The sequence below is a fragment of the Glycine max genome, chromosome 16 (genome assembly GCF_000004515.6).
Source record: "Glycine max cultivar Williams 82 chromosome 16, Glycine_max_v4.0, whole genome shotgun sequence".
In the NCBI taxonomy this organism is placed as follows: Eukaryota; Viridiplantae; Streptophyta; class Magnoliopsida; order Fabales; family Fabaceae; genus Glycine; species Glycine max.
Genome location: NC_038252.2, coordinates 29,561,662 through 29,577,877, shown reverse-complemented (window position 1 = coordinate 29,577,877; position 16,216 = coordinate 29,561,662). Strand labels below are relative to the sequence as shown.

At 33.2% G+C, this 16,216-nt stretch overlaps 1 protein-coding gene across 3 annotated transcripts; it reads left to right on the top strand.

The window, feature by feature from the left end:
* The first annotated feature begins 7,909 nt into the window (after positions 1 to 7,909).
* On the top strand, positions 7,910 to 15,460 carry LOC547562 (resistance protein MG23). 3 transcript variants are annotated; one of them, NM_001371836.1, is made up of 7 exons: positions 7,937 to 8,565; positions 10,896 to 12,018; positions 12,202 to 12,489; positions 12,640 to 13,062; positions 13,146 to 13,640; positions 13,799 to 14,608; positions 14,691 to 15,460. In NM_001371836.1, the coding sequence occupies exons 1-7, from the start codon at positions 8,093 to 8,095 to the stop codon at positions 15,288 to 15,290; spliced, it is 4,212 nt and encodes a 1,403-aa protein (NP_001358765.1). In that variant the 5' UTR covers positions 7,937 to 8,092; the 3' UTR covers positions 15,291 to 15,460. The 3 variants fall into 3 exon arrangements, with proteins under 3 accessions (XP_025981791.1, XP_040866132.1, NP_001358765.1); XM_026126006.2 differs by lacking the exon at positions 12,202 to 12,489 and having other exon boundaries at positions 7,910 to 8,565; positions 14,691 to 15,458; XM_041010198.1 differs by lacking the exons at positions 13,799 to 14,608; positions 14,691 to 15,460 and having other exon boundaries at positions 7,910 to 8,565; positions 13,146 to 13,349; positions 13,462 to 13,639.
* Positions 15,461 to 16,216: the final 756 nt, after the last annotated feature.

The following is a 16,216-nucleotide window of genomic DNA, read 5'->3' as shown; positions in this document are numbered from 1 at the left end:
AGTTGCTGCTTTGATTGTTGGTGATGAACACTCAGCTGATAAAAGAGATATCATAATAGAAAAACAATCCGGACTTCTGAAGAGAATACATGAACTTCATCCTGCATAATTGCCTTTGCAATATCCACTTTTATACCCAAAAGGAGAAGATGGTTACAGACTAGATATACCTCACAAAGATCATGCCAATATACATACTGCAAAGAGGAAAAAAGTCACATTGCGCAAATATTTTTGTTACAGGCTACAGTCAAGAACCAACGAACCCCAGACTATACTTCATTCCAGAAGATTATTTCAGCAATGGATTGTTGATGGATATTATATGATTGAGTCTCAAAAACTTAACTATGTGAGACAACATCAACAACAACTCAGGGTTGACAAATACATCAATTTAACTGCCTCTAATGATCATCCTGAAACACTTGGTAGGGACAAAGGAAAGAGAATCATACTGCCAAGTAGTTTTGTTGGTAGTCAAAGATATATGGAGCAACTGCATTTTGATAGCATGACAATTTGTGGACATCTTGGATTTCCAGACCTATTCTTAACAATAACATGTAATCCAACATGGCCAGAAATACAATGCAAGGTCACACAATCCAATCTCACCCCCAATAATTACCCTGATATTATCACACAAGTTTTCAAAATAAAACTCAATCATTTGATGAATGACTTAAAACATGCCAATATCTTTGGTAACATTATTGGATGTAAGTGATAAAAAATTATGCAACTTTTTCCCTACTTTCTAAATTGATGTTTATAGTATCACTGATGCAAGTTTATTGCAGTTATTTATATAATTGAGTGGCAAAAAAGAGGATTGCCACACGCCCACATTTTAATCTTTCTGCACCCTTCAAACAAATTACCAAATCCAGAGGATATTGATCAAATCATTTCAGCAAAAATACCTAACAAACGCACCCAGCCAGAATTATTTGAAATTGTCTCCAACCATATGATGCATGGACCATGTGGGTTTGCAAATAAAAGATCACCATGTATGGTCAATGGAAAGTGTATTAGATGTTTTCCAAAAAAATTTCATGGAGCAACAATTGTTGACCAGGCTGGATTCCTAATTTATAGGAGGAGAAATGATGGACGTACAGTAATGAAAAATGGAATTGAACTAGATAACAGATTTGTTGTACCATACAATCCACAACTCTTATTGAAGTATAAAACACACCTAAATGTGGAATGGTGTAATCAAAGTACATCCATTAAATATCTGTTCAAATACATCAACAAAGGTTCTGACCGTATCAGAGCTACTCTTCAAAATCATCACAGCACGAATGGTGATCACTCTCAGATTCAAGATGAAATTCAACCATATCTTGATTGCAGGTATGCTTCTATTCTTACCTGATTAAAATAAAAACATCATTTTACATAAATTCATTTATTAAATGTTATATATTTTACTCAAACTTACCAACGTCTGACTCTATCTTCAACAATATATCTATGCTACTTGAATCATTAGATATGTATCTCCCCCAGAAGCATGTTGGAAAATTTTCGCATTCCCAATGCATGGGCGTTCCCCAGCAGTAGAGCGGCTATATTTCCACCTTGAAAATCAACAACATGTTTACTGGACAGATGATCAACAAATAGGTGAAGTCCTATCAAAGAACACAATCAAAGAATCCATGTTCATAGCCTAGATGCATTCTAACATAGTATGTTCTTATGGACGGGATCTTACATATCATCAATATATCTCAAGATTTGTTTATGTTGCCCGCAAAAGATGCTGGCAACCAAGAAAACAAGGGAATACAATAAGCAGACTCATATGGGTCCTACCTTCAGCTGGTGAACTGTTTTACCTTAGAATGATGCTATCCACTGCCAAAGGTGCATAGTCTTACAGTGACATTAGAACAGTCAATGGTGTCCTATATGCTACATTTAGGGAAGCATGTTTTGCAAAAGGCTTTCTAGGTAGTGATCAAGAATTTATTAGTGCTTTACAAGAAGTTAATAATTGGGGTACTGCACACTACCTAAGAAAATTATTTGTCAAGCTTTTATTTATGAACACCATGGACAGACCAGAATATGTTTGGTAGCAGACATGGCAATGGATGGCAGATGATATCACATTCAATCATAGAAAACAAGGTAATCTTATATATTCTCAATAATTATTGTTTACTCATAATCATTGTGTTTCTTATTTTACTAATCACAGGTATCCACCTTACTGAAAAGGAAACAATTCATTTATGCTTGACTGAGATTGAGAATATGCTACAAGCCAATAGAAGGAGCTTGCGAGATTTTCCATCCATGCCATACCCAATAGGATATGCACCCAACCAACATCATAATAAACTGATCCATAATGAAATGGCATATGACAAAGAAATGCTAGCAGCAGAATTCAACACAGCATACCATTTGCTCACAGGTATTCACAAATTATAACATATTTTATTCAGCAAGTCCTTAATCATAGTAGCATATATTACTATTTCTTAATATGTCAATATATAATTACAGATGAGCAAAAAACTATTGTCGATATCATTATGCGTGTAGTTAACACTCAATCAGCTGCAGTTTACTTCCTCTATGGATATGGTGGAACTGGCAAAACATTTGTTTGGACAACCTTATCATCTGCTATATGCTCCAATGGTGGAATTGTTTGTACAGTTGCTTCAAGTGGAATTGCTTCATTACTCTAGCCTGGTGGTCAGATAACACATTCCAAATTTGCTATACCAGTCCCTGCAACACAAAATTCAACATGCAATATTCATCAAGGCAGTGAGTTAGCTGAATTATTAAAGGTTACAAAACTAATAGTCTGGGATGAAGCTCCAATGTGTCACAAATTTGCATTTAAGGAACTAGATAAAAGTCTTAAAGACATCATGCAGAACAATGTGCCTTTTGGAGGAAAAATTATTGTTTTTGGTGGAGATTTCCGACAGATCTTGCCAATTGTTCCAAACGGTAATCACTCAGACATCGTTCATGCAACTATAAATGCATCATACATTTGGGACCATTGCCAAATTCTTAAGCTCACAAAAAACATGAGATTGCTATCAACTGCTCCCCAATAGGCCAACAATGAAGAGCTCAAACAATTTTCAGAATGGCTACTTGACATAGGAGATGGAAAAATTGGACAACATAATGACGGATTTTCAGAAATCACCATCCCATATGAGTTTCTTATAATGGATTATGGTGATCCTATCCATGTTATTGTTGAAGCCACTTATCCCAACTTGATGGATAACTATAGTAACACATATTACTTGCAAAAAAGAGTTGTTCTTGCTACTAAAAAGGAAATTGTTGACAAAATAAATGATTATGTCTTATCACTTATACCCAATAACGAAAGGGAGTATTGCAGCGCAGATAGTATCGATAAATCAGATGAACTGCTCAATCCTGCTTTCGCATTATTGCCACCTGAATTCTTGTATTCATTGCAAACATCATGTATACCTAATCATAAATTAAAACTTAAGGTCGGGACTCCAATCATGCTAATATGAAATCTCGACCAAACTGATGGACTGTGCAATGGAACTAGGCTCATCATCACAAAACTTGGATCTAATGTGATTGAGGCCGAAGTAATTACTGGGCCTAATACAGGAAATAGGACATACATACCCATAATAAATATGTCTCCTTTTGAATCTCCATGGCCATTCAAACTTATCAAGAGGCAGTTTCCATTCATAGTTTCTTATGCTATGACTATAAACAAGTCTCAGGGATAATCATTACAACACGTAGGACTGTATTTGCCACACCCAGTTTTTAGCCATGGCCAACTATATGTTGCACTTTCAAGGGTTAAAAGCAAAGACGAACTTCATATTCTCATACATGACAATGACGGTAATCCAAAAAATATTACCACTAATGTTGTTTACAAGGAAGTCTTTGCCAATTTATAAACATGTATTCTTTCATCGTACAATACAATTTCATTTAACCTTTCTGTTTGATTGTTTTATTCACTCTGACATATAACACATGTACCATGTATGTTGTTGCATTGCAAAATTGCTATGCTGATTTCCGGGAAATCAATGCAACTTCAACCAATTTATTCAATACTACAAATCTTATTTGAAAATTTATATCAAATGGTCAATATCAAATTGTGTATTTGATAGTAATTTATTTATATAATTACAAATCACATAATCATTTATGAATTACACATACAAATGCATATTATGGTCAATTAAATTAAACTCCTTTTTAAATTTAATGTGATTTAATCATAATGTTTTCCAACTCCCTAGACCACCCCTGCATATTTTCTATTCGTGCTTACACTACTATTCGATTGCCTTTTAAACTTCCAGAGTCTACAAAAAAATACAACTTATCTACTTCCAAATCAAAGCATCAGCAGCGAAACCGCATTCCTAATAAATACGCTGCACAATTGCTACTGAACGCTTACTTTTCCCACTACATACACGCTTTCTATCCCTGCTTACTCTGCTATTGGTTTGCCTTCTGAACTTCCACTTTGTCTACAAAAAAAACTGCTTTCTCCTCCCAAATAAGACTTATACCACTCAGGAACCTTTCTAATAAATGCACTGCACAATTACTGCAGTTGTATCTCCATATACTACATTAGATGTAATCATTAACATACATTCGTACTCTAAAATAATAATAACGGGAGACGTCAGCGCTGTATACATCCACCAGTTGTGACTCTTCACAACTCTTTTTTGAAACCATCAACGGAGAGTCACCATTTAATTTGTTAATTAAATCGGTGTTTATATCGATCTAACACCATCGCCAGTTACAACCCCAACAAATACTACATATCCACTATATATATATATATATACACACACACACACACACACACACACACACACACACACACACACACACACACATATATCTATGTATATACTACATTCCCTATTCAACTTCTTCGCATCTTACCAAAACAAACAACTATGGCCACTTCTGGTTCCCGCTCCACAATTGTAACTTATTTCGTGTGCTTCTCATTTTCATCGTTGTTATATCTATTTGCTCTGTTCCTTTCGTTACTTACTATTTTCACATTATTCGTGTAGTTCCCATCCGATCCAATGGACAACATCAGATTTATGGCACCCTTCCGTGTTCAAAAGGTAACAATTCACATACACAACTATTTTCTACTTAACTTCATTTCCATTTTTTATCAACTACTTCGCTTCACTTCTTTTGCCTGCAGAACCTTCTACAAGTTCCATACTCTTATCATAGGCAATGGATTCGCAATTACCCAAAATATGTGTTATTCCACTTTGATGGAAATATACATTTCATCAGAGTAAGGACACTTGGTACCAAATGTTTCTTTGCTGATGGTTTAAACGATTTTAGAAAGGCACACAATCTAAATGAGAGTGTCATTCTACGTTTCGTTGTTGCTGACAAAAATACAACTTTCACGGTTCATGTTGACGGACCTACACACTGCCAGTCCCGCCTAAAGCCGGTTGTATGTACATACATTTTTACAACTGATATCATAGATGACATGATACAGAACAACCAGCCTTTGGTGAGTTTTACTACACTTTTTTCAATATATAATAGTTTGTTGTTGCTTTTTTCTTTCCATTCCTCATCAAATTCTTTGCCCATCCTTTGTGTTGATCATACAGATACTTCCCGCAGCAGCTTCCAGATTCATCTATGGTTCAAAGAAAAGTATTACCATACAGCACGACCTTCCAAAACGCACCCAGTGGCAACTCAACATCCACAATGACATCCCAGCAATCACACAATCATGGTTCAACTTTATTCATGACAAAAATTTGACACCCGGAGATTAGGTAGCCTTCTACTACCGTTTTGACGAGCATGCATGGGAATTGCTCATCAGAAAAGTTATTGAATAGGACAACGACGACATCAACTTCGACGAATGAGTTCTTTTATAACCATCTTTAATTTTAAAAAGCTTCAATAATTTGCCTTTTTTGTTTCGTCCTCTTATCAGACAATATCTTTACTTTTCCTTTTGTTATCAAACAATATGTTTGCTACTACTGCCCTTTTGCACCACTAAAATTTAAATATTATCCACATTTTCGTACTGCTAATTTTGTTCAGTGTTTTGTTTATCTTTTTGTATTTATATTTATTTTGTGAACTTTTGCTTCAACGTGGTAAAAAATGATTGGTTAATTTAGTATAGCAGATCACAGTCACATGTGCCCACTAATTATACAAATTTGACCCCTCTTACATGTAAATACTCAAAAATCATGAACAACATCTAAAATAGAAATCAAACAGTAACTATTACCAATAATTAGACTGCAAACCCGCAATATTTTTTCCTTCATCTCCTATGTTTCTTTTATATTATTTTCAACAATTTCAAAATATTTCAGACATCATCATCTTTTTTTACAAACATTTTTTATGTTATTATATACAAACAGGATCTTGATTAATAGTATTTTTAACATTTACAGTAAAATATCGTCCCGTGCATTAGACGGACTCTCCACTAGTGAACATAATAGTTTGGTTTAGGTTCGATATGGTTGTCACTTTCATGAACGCGTCATAAATTCGAGTTATTAAGATTTAAGATCTAGATCCGACAGTGGTTCTGTCCAGATCATTATCATCATCCTTAAGGAATCTATGAAACCAATATATTAGTAGGGGCAATTATTGCTAAATTCTGTAGTGTCGATCACGCACGTATTCGCTGACAACGTTGACCAGCTATAGTTTTTCTTGACCGGATAATCCATCCTAGTGCATTCAAGTTCAACTACTGAACGTTGTTGCACTTGCACAAAAGCCGAAAGTAAGGCTAGTTAAAAAATGTCCTTCCCTTATTAAGGGCCTTTTTCTTGTGGTGTTTGATCCAAAGTAAAGTAGGTATATGATTCCGTGTTTGGTCACGGGTTTGTTTGTTTCGAAAGTGACCTTAAAATTGTATGCCTTCTGCCCCTAGTCAATATTAACTGCTCTGCCAGATAACCTTTCTCTTTTTCAGCCTTTTGGTCCCAGCCAAAGATGAAAAATCATGGCTTCCTTCACCCCACCCAAAAGTGCCAACTTAATTTTCATTTCTTGTACAAGATGAATTTCTAACGTAATCTTATCTTATTACACGGTCAACTGAAATTTACTATCTTCTAGTTGAGGTCGAAGTCACAAGTAGATTAACCATCCGGCCGGCTTAAGTCTTTAAAAAAAAATGTATTTTCTGTTAGTTGAAAGTCATACGCATTATTAATCTGTATGGCTTAAAAAAAAACTTGTGTCATAAAAATTAATAATTCGTATAAGTTTTTTTTAAAAATCATTTTGTTAGCTTGAGTGTTGGAAAAGTTAAAATTTAGGAATTAGTTTTTTTATAGAAAAACTAACAAAATAAAGCTATCGTTAAAAGGAATTGAATTTTTCTTTCTTCCACACTATAACTGTCTAAATTTTTTTTGGGCCCCTTCGATCATGGGAACAAACCCAACACTGCATCCATGAAATAAAAAAAGTTTAAAATATATTTTACTATCTCTATAAATATTAAAATATTTGAAATTTTAAATTTTATATATATTTTTTTCTTCTTATAAAAATATAAATATACGATATTTTGAATTTGAAATGGAATATGAGAGATTTAATTAATATTAAAATCTTATCATATATTAACTAGATCTTGACATGTTTATTTAGAAAAAAAGGAAAAATTTAGTAAAAAAGGCTGACATGTCTGTGTTTACTTTTCATTTTCATCCAAACGATGGTCACTGTCATACCAATTACGTAGAGAACGCATGGTCATAGTTAAAAAAAAAACACTCCTCCATCAAGGAAATAGTGAAAGAAAAAGACATAGGAAACTTCATAGAAACCTCTTTGAAGTTTCGTAGAGAACGCATGGTCATAGTTAAAAAAAAAAAAAAAAAGATATGAAGCTTCACAGAAACGCTATAAGCTTAAGCCTATAAGTTTCTTGTTTGATTAGAATGGAGCCCCAACACTCCTCCATCTACAATCTTAGAAACCTTTATTCGAAGTTCTAATGGCTGTGCGATCATCCTCCTACGATGTGTTCCTCAGCTTCCGAGGGGAAGATACTCGTCATGGTTTCACTGGCAATCTCTACAATGTCCTCCGGGAAAGGGGAATTGACACCTTCATTGATGACGAGGAGCTCCAGAAAGGGCACGAAATCACAAAAGCACTTGAGGAGGCAATTGAGAAGTCCAAGATTTTCATCATCGTGCTCTCTGAAAACTACGCATCTTCCTCCTTTTGCTTAAACGAACTCACTCACATCCTTAACTTTACTAAGGGGAAGAGTGATCGGTCGATTTTGCCAGTTTTTTATAAAGTGGATCCTTCAGATGTCCGATACCACAGAGGTAGTTTTGGAGAAGCACTGGCTAATCATGAAAAGAAGTTGAAGTCTAATTACATGGAGAAGCTTCAGATCTGGAAGATGGCTCTGCAACAAGTTTCTAACTTTTCTGGCCATCATTTCCAACCTGATGGGTACGTACCCTTCCTCACTTACTTTATTTTAAATTCTTTAATTTTGACTTGTCTAATCACACTTTAATGTTCAATTTTAAAGAGATCAAATTATAATCATGTACAACCGGTACACTATTTAAATTTATAATATGTTCTAATGTATAAATTAATAAGCTGCCAACAAAATTTTAATTCATATAAAATATTTGAAGTGGTAATATTACTGACAATTGGACTTAATGTTATTTATTTGTGATAGTTTATTTGAACTTTATGATATATTTTTTTATTAATATAATTTATCAGTTACACTTTAATCGATAGATTTATTATCATTTTAAGTTTATTTAAAAAATAATATTGTCTTTTGTACCTAGATATAAGACTAAGGAAAGATAATAATTATTATTGTTTTTAAAATATTATTGTTTATTTGATCTTACTAACGAGCCTCTTTAGGACAAATTTATATTTTCTATAACTTTTTTTATAAAAAAAATCTCCATAATATATATTTTTTTATACTGGAAATAGTAAATTGTACAAGCTATAGCTGTAGCCCTCATTTATCAAATTTTGGGTAGATGAAACATGTACTATGTATAGCTGGTGCTTGGTGTAGTAGGTCCACATATAGCGATGACAAGAAAACTAGAAGCCTTAGGTGAAATCCGTTACGATTTCAATTTTTAACACGATGAAGATGAATAGAAAGGTATTTATATTTTATGAATATTCATAATTTAAAATTATTTAAATGTCTTTCATTATATTTTATAATTTATCTAATGTTTTTTTTTCCTGATTCGTGCAAACAGGGCATATGAGCGGTTTTTTCTAGTACTATACACTTTCTCTCTCCAAAATCCTTAAAATATACTAGTTTCAAAATTAATTCCCAAAGTACATCTGATTTTCAAGCCTATGAGAAGTCGGGAGCTGACAATCCGACTTCTCAACGACCATTTTTTTTATTATAGTAATTTTAAAAATGAATTTTAATTTTTTTAGTTAACATTTTATTTGTTTTTAAATAATATTTTTGTATTAATAAAAAACTTAAAATAAATTTAGTTAACATTGTAATTTTTTAGTTTTGTCATTTTGATGTTTGAATCGTTATTGTTAGTTCAGTTATTTTTGTTTTATTATATTTCTTTTATTATGTTTTAATTTCATTTAACTATCTTAAAAATCGGGTGTAGTTTGGAAATTAGTTTTGAAACAAGTGTATTTTAAGGATTTTGGAGAGAGAAAGCGTGTAGTATGGAGAAAAAGAAAACCTAATATGGGCAATTGTAATGATATACTTAGATGGCAGATGCTCTACTTTATGTTGTCTTTCAAGGAGATATGCATTGTTTTTAAGAAAATTATTACTTATCCAAATTATTGATTATTATGACAATATTTTTTCTATTAAAATATTCTTATTGAAGGAGTTGAAATATAGTTGCCAATTAAGTATTTAGAGAACATATTAATAAGGTTATTAGTTGGTGATCCAAAAAAATAAGGTTATATATTTTATTGTAAGATGGTGTGTATGCTTTCGAATAAGAGAAGAGAAAAACATTAAGAATATTATATATAAAAAATTAAGAATATTTAATTCACAAAGTAAAGAGAAGAAAATTCCACTTTTCAAATTATATATTTTAATTTATAATATAAAAATAAATTTATATAAATTTATTTATTATAAGTTCTAATTATAATATAATATATATTATTAATTTTAATTACATAAAATTGTGTGTTTGTTTTACAGAATTTTTTTTTATATTTTTAGGAATTTAACATGATAATATCATTTTTAGATATATTAAACATTTTAATATGCATGAGAATAATTTTTAAATTTTAAAATAATTTAAATAAAAATTAGTATTTTTTATAACAAAATTTAAAGTAATTAAAATAAAAAAGAAAGTCACTTGTGTATTAGAGAAATATCACTTTCCCATCTTCTAGTGAGAATATAAATATTAGAAAACATGGTAAAAGGGATAACTTTTTTTTGGATATATTAAACATTTTAATATGCAAGAGCTATAACTTTTTTTATAAAAAATCTCCAAAATATATCTTTTGTACCTCTAAAGTAGTTTATTTTGTTTGAGTTACAATATGCAATTTTCTCCATCGTTTCTGGTCCTTCATCAGGAATTTACTTACAAATTTTAACGAAAAAGCTCGAAAATGAGTCATGTGATTGGTATGCACGAACCAATTCATGGTTTTATGGTGAAGTACGTGAGTGAATTTTGTAACTTAGGATCAAAATACTTCAAACAAATGGACATGAGGTGTTTAGTCTGACTTCAAACAATTTTTTTATTGAACAGGGACAAATATGAATACGATTTTATTAAGGAGATAGTTGAATCGGTGCCTAGCAAGTTTAATCGTAATCTTTTATATGTTTCGGATGTCCTGGTTGGGCTAAAGTCACCGGTGCTAGCAGTAAAGTCGCTTCTGGATGTTGGAGCTGATGATGTTGTCCACATGGTGGGGATCCATGGACTTGGCGGAGTGGGTAAAACAACACTTGCTGTCGCAGTCTATAATTCCATTGCTTGCCATTTTGAAGCCTGTTGCTTTCTTGAAAATGTGAGAGAAACTTCCAACAAAAAGGGGTTAGAAAGTCTCCAAAACATCCTTCTTTCTAAAACAGTTGGAGATATGAAAATTGAAGTAACAAATTCGAGAGAAGGAACTGACATAATAAAGCGTAAGCTCAAGGAAAAGAAGGTTCTTCTGGTTCTAGATGATGTTAATGAACATGAACAGTTACAAGCGATTATTGACAGCCCTGATTGGTTTGGTCGTGGTAGTAGAGTCATCATCACCACTCGAGATGAACAATTGTTAGTGCTTCACAATGTTAAAAGAACATATAAGGTGAGAGAGTTGAATGAGAAACATGCTCTTCAATTACTTACTCAGAAGGCTTTTGGGTTGGAAAAAAAAGTTGATCCAAGTTACCATGATATTTTGAATCGAGCGGTAACTTATGCTTCAGGCCTTCCATTGGCTTTAAAAGTAATAGGTTCCAACTTATTTGGAAAAAGTATAGAAGAATGGGAATCTGTTCTAGATGGATATGAAAGAAGTCCTGATAAAAGTATCTATATGACACTTAAAGTAAGTTATGATGCTTTGAATGAAGATGAGAAAAGTATTTTTCTTGATATTGCTTGTTGCTTCAAAGATTATGAATTGGCAAAGGTTCAAGATATACTTTATGCTCATTATGGTCGTTCCATGAAATATGATATTGGGGTGTTGGTTGAAAAATCTCTGATAAACATTCATAGGTCATGGTATGATAAGGAGGTCATGAGATTGCATGACTTGATAGAAGACGTGGGTAAAGAAATTGTCCGAAGAGAATCACCAAAAGAGCCTGGGAAACGTAGCAGGTTATGGTCCCATGAGGATATAAAGGAAGTTTTACAAGAAAAAAAGGTAAGTAAAATTAATACACTGAATGGTTTGGTTTTCATCTTTAAACGTGAATTATCTCTTTTAATTATTATATGCTCTTGTCCCAAGTATTTTTTGCTTTATAATGTGTACATTTCTCTAAATAGGCATTTTAAAGTCCCATATCCATGTACTGTGGCTGATTCATGATTTTTGTGTTAAAAGGGGACTGGAAAGATTGAAATCATATGTATGAATTTTTCCTCATTTGGAAAAGAAGTAGAATGGGACGGAGATGCCTTAAAGAAGATGGAAAATCTCAAAACACTTATTATCAAGAGTGCTTGTTTTTCCAAAGGTCCCAAACATCTTCCGAATTCTTTAAGAGTATTGGAATGGTGGAGATGTCCTTCACAGGATTTGCCACATAATTTTAACCCAAAGCAACTTGCTATATGCAAGTTACCCCATAGTAACTTTACGTCACTCGGGTTGGCTCCATTATTTGATAAGGCAAGTGTATTCAGTTCATTTCATTGATATTGTATTGTTACAAGTTCACTTTATGGTTATTTATATGTGTTTTTTATTTTACGTTTTGTAGTAATAATCACTTCTTGTTTATTGATTTACTTCTTTTTTTATTTCCTTTTTACGTTGCAGAGTGTCGTGAATTTGACAAGTTTAATTTTGGACGAGTGTGATAGTTTAACAGAGATACCAGATGTATCCTGTCTCTCAAAATTGGAAAAATTGTCATTTAAAGATTGTAGGAATTTATTTACAATTCACCCTTCAGTTGGTTTATTGGAAAAGCTTAAAATCTTGGATGCTAAAGGTTGCCGAAAGCTTGAGAGTTTTCCACCGTTGAAGTTGACCTCTCTTGAATGGCTTAAACTTTCGTATTGTGTCAATCTCGAGAGTATTCCCGAATGCATCGAAGAATGCCGCTTTTTAACTACCCTTATTGTGGATGGTTGCGCTCGTCTTCAAGAAATTAGAGGGATTCCTCCAAACTTGAAAAAATTCTCTGCAACAGGATGCCCAGCCTTGACTTCCTCAAGCATAAGCATGTTCCTGAATCAGGTAGTGTTTTTTATGTTTTCAATTTGGTCATTGACAGAGTATTTTAATGTTACTAAACTTGATGAATTATTTATGACTAACAGGAACTGCATGAGGCTCGAGACATCTACGTTAATTTGCCAAGAGTAAAGATTCCAAAGTGGTTTGAGTGCCAGAGTCGGGGAGAGTCAATTGTTTTCTGGTTCCGTAACAAATTCCCAGCCATAATTGTTTGCATTGATACAGAGTTTTGCTTTGATGAGCTTGCTGTCAACGTGTTCATTAATGATGAAGATGAAAGTAATCATGTAAGTTTGGATGTTACCGAATGCTGCATGGGTCCTTCTACAGCTGTTTTTCGTCTTAAAATGGAAGATTATTTAGATGAAGAACTATTAAAGAATGAATGGAACCGTGCAGAGATTGGTTGTGAATATTTGTGGGACGAATACGCAATCCATGTATTGAAAGAGCAAAGTAGCATGGAGGATATTCGATTCACTAAGAAAAGGTTGCGGGTCTGGAAAAAGCAAAGGCGGAGATGTCCTTCACAGGATAGTAGCTTTACGTCAGTCGGGTTGGATCCATTCTATGAAAAGGCAAGTGTATTGAGTTCATTTCATTGATATTGTATTGTAATAAGTTCACTTTATGGTTATTCATGTGTTTTTTTTTTTTTTTTTTTTAACGTTTTGTAGTAATAATCACTTGTTGTTTATTGATTTACTTATTTTTTTATTTCCCTTTTACGTTGCAGACGCTCGTGAATTTGACAAGTTTAATTTTGGACGAGTGTGATAGTTTAACAGAGATACCAGATGTATCCTGTCTCTCAAATTTGGAAAATTTGTCATTTAGTGAGTGTCTGAATTTATTTAGAATTCACCATTCAGTTGGTTTATTGGGAAAGCTTAAAATCTTGAATGCTGAAGGTTGCCCAGAGCTTAAGAGTTTTCCACCGTTGAAGTTGACCTCTCTTGAAAGCCTTGATCTTTCGTATTGTTCCAGTCTCGAGAGTTTTCCTGAAATATTAGGAAAGATGGAAAATATAACAGAACTTGACTTGAGCGAATGTCCCATAACAAAACTCCCACCTTCATTTCGAAATCTTACTCGGCTTCAAGAGTTGGAGTTGGATCATGGACCCGAAAGTGCTGATCAGTTAATGGACTTTGATGCTGCCACCCTCATTTCGAACATCTGCATGATGCCAGAACTATATGATATTAGTGCTCGCCGTTTGCAATGGAGGCTATTGCCAGACGATGCTTTGAAATTGACCTCAGTCGTGTGTTCAAGCGTTCATTCTCTCACTTTGGAACTGTCAGATGAGCTTCTTCCGCTATTTCTCTCATGGTTTGTAAATGTGGAGAATTTACGGCTAGAAGGGAGTAAATGCACAGTCATTCCCGAATGCATCAAAGAATGCCGCTTTTTATCTATCCTTATTTTGAGTGGTTGCGATCGTCTTCAAGAAATTAGAGGGATTCCTCCAAACTTGGAAAGATTCGCCGCAACAGAATCCCCAGACTTGACTTCCTCAAGCATAAGCATGTTGCTGAATCAGGTAGTGTTTTTTATGTTTTCAATTTGGTCATTGCAGAGTATTTTAATGTTGCTAAACTTGATCAATTATTTATGACTAACAGGAACTGCATGAGGCTGGACACACTGACTTTAGTTTGCCAATATTAAAGATTCCAGAGTGGTTTGAGTGCCAGAGTCGGGGACCATCAATTTTTTTCTGGTTCCGTAACGAATTCCCAGCCATAACTTTTTGCATTGTTAAGTCACATTTTGAGGCATATTCTTCCGATTCGCTGGTTCTCAGCGTGATCATTAATAAGAAACATGAACATAAACATGACCGTTTCCATGATGGCTGCTTCAGCAAAACACCTTCTACATCTATTTTTCGTCTTCAAATGAAAGATAATTTAGATGAAGAAATATCAAAGAGTGAATGGAACCATGCAGAGATTGTATGTAACCTGTCGTGGGACGAATGCGGAATCCATGTATTGAAAGAGCAAAGTAGCATGGAGGATATTCGATTCACTGATCCTTTTAGGAAAAGAAAAAATTGTTGTTCGGAGGAGGTTGCTGTTGGGGGAAAAAAGCAAAGATTAGTAGGCAGTGAAGTTGTTGAGACAAAATTTGTAGAGCAGCAACAACATATGGGTTTTTTGTCACACGTGTGGAACTGGACACTATCACTTGTAATGTCTCGCAGATCCGGCAATCAATAATTGGATGAAAGAGAGAATTCAAGTTCAGCAGTGGTATGGTATCAACGCTGACAAAAGACAACAGTGTAAGTAGCCCTACTGATTCTTGTTGTCTAGTCAAGTTTGGTTTTAGATATTCTATTTTGCTTTGGATTCAATGAAAATAGATCGAGCATTTCAATCTCTTAATACATTCCTCTGAATGTACTTTTTTTAAAGAACTAAAAGAAAGGAGTTTTATGCAAATGAATAAAAAACCAAATAATTACATCAGATGGAGCAATGTCTATTGCATAGTCAATCACCATCCAATACTAATAAAGATACGAGAGCAAAAATTTAAATAAAAAAATATGCAAAAATGGGTTTTTCAATTGATATTTGATCATTTCCGTAGGATAGAGCTAGAGAAAGGTTAATTTAGATGAGAGAGCGCTTGAAACGTTAGGCAGAGAAAGCAAGAAAGAAGAAGGGCCTTGGTCTTTCACTCTTTCAAGAAAGCTCTATGTTTTATTACTTTTTTAAAAAATGTTATTTTAAATTGGTTAAAAAAATACTATAAAGCTTTTAAAAAATGACAGTGGGCAAATATTGTCTTCTGCAAGAAATGATGAGATTCTTTTCTAAATTGTTGTATTTTTATATTTTTTTAATTGTTACATATTTATTATTTTAATTTTATTTATAATACAAATAAAATAATATTTCAAGTTCAAATAGAAAAATATAAAAAAATATTAATATGTAGAGTCAGTTGTAGACTCAATATTATGTTAAGTAATTACGCATCTGATTGAATTTTTATATAAAATATTAAATTTATGTAATATTATAGATTTTATAATATTAAGATTAAGAACTCGGTTAAATAATCGTTTATTGGAATTAATCCAAGTGCGTGGGAGGCCTTTGCCCTATGTATAGAATTCATAACTCATTCGTACGTG

Excerpts from the sequence above, each read along its gene's own strand:
- LOC547562 (NM_001371836.1), top strand. The coding sequence starts at position 8,093 with ATGGCTGTGCGATCATCCTCCTACGATGTGTTCCTCAGCTTCCGAGGG. Across the intron at positions 8,566-10,895 it reads CATCATTTCCAACCTGATGG|GGACAAATATGAATACGATT; the intron begins GTACGTACCCTT and ends TTTATTGAACAG. Across the intron at positions 12,019-12,201 it reads AAGTTTTACAAGAAAAAAAG|GGGACTGGAAAGATTGAAAT; the intron begins GTAAGTAAAATT and ends TTGTGTTAAAAG.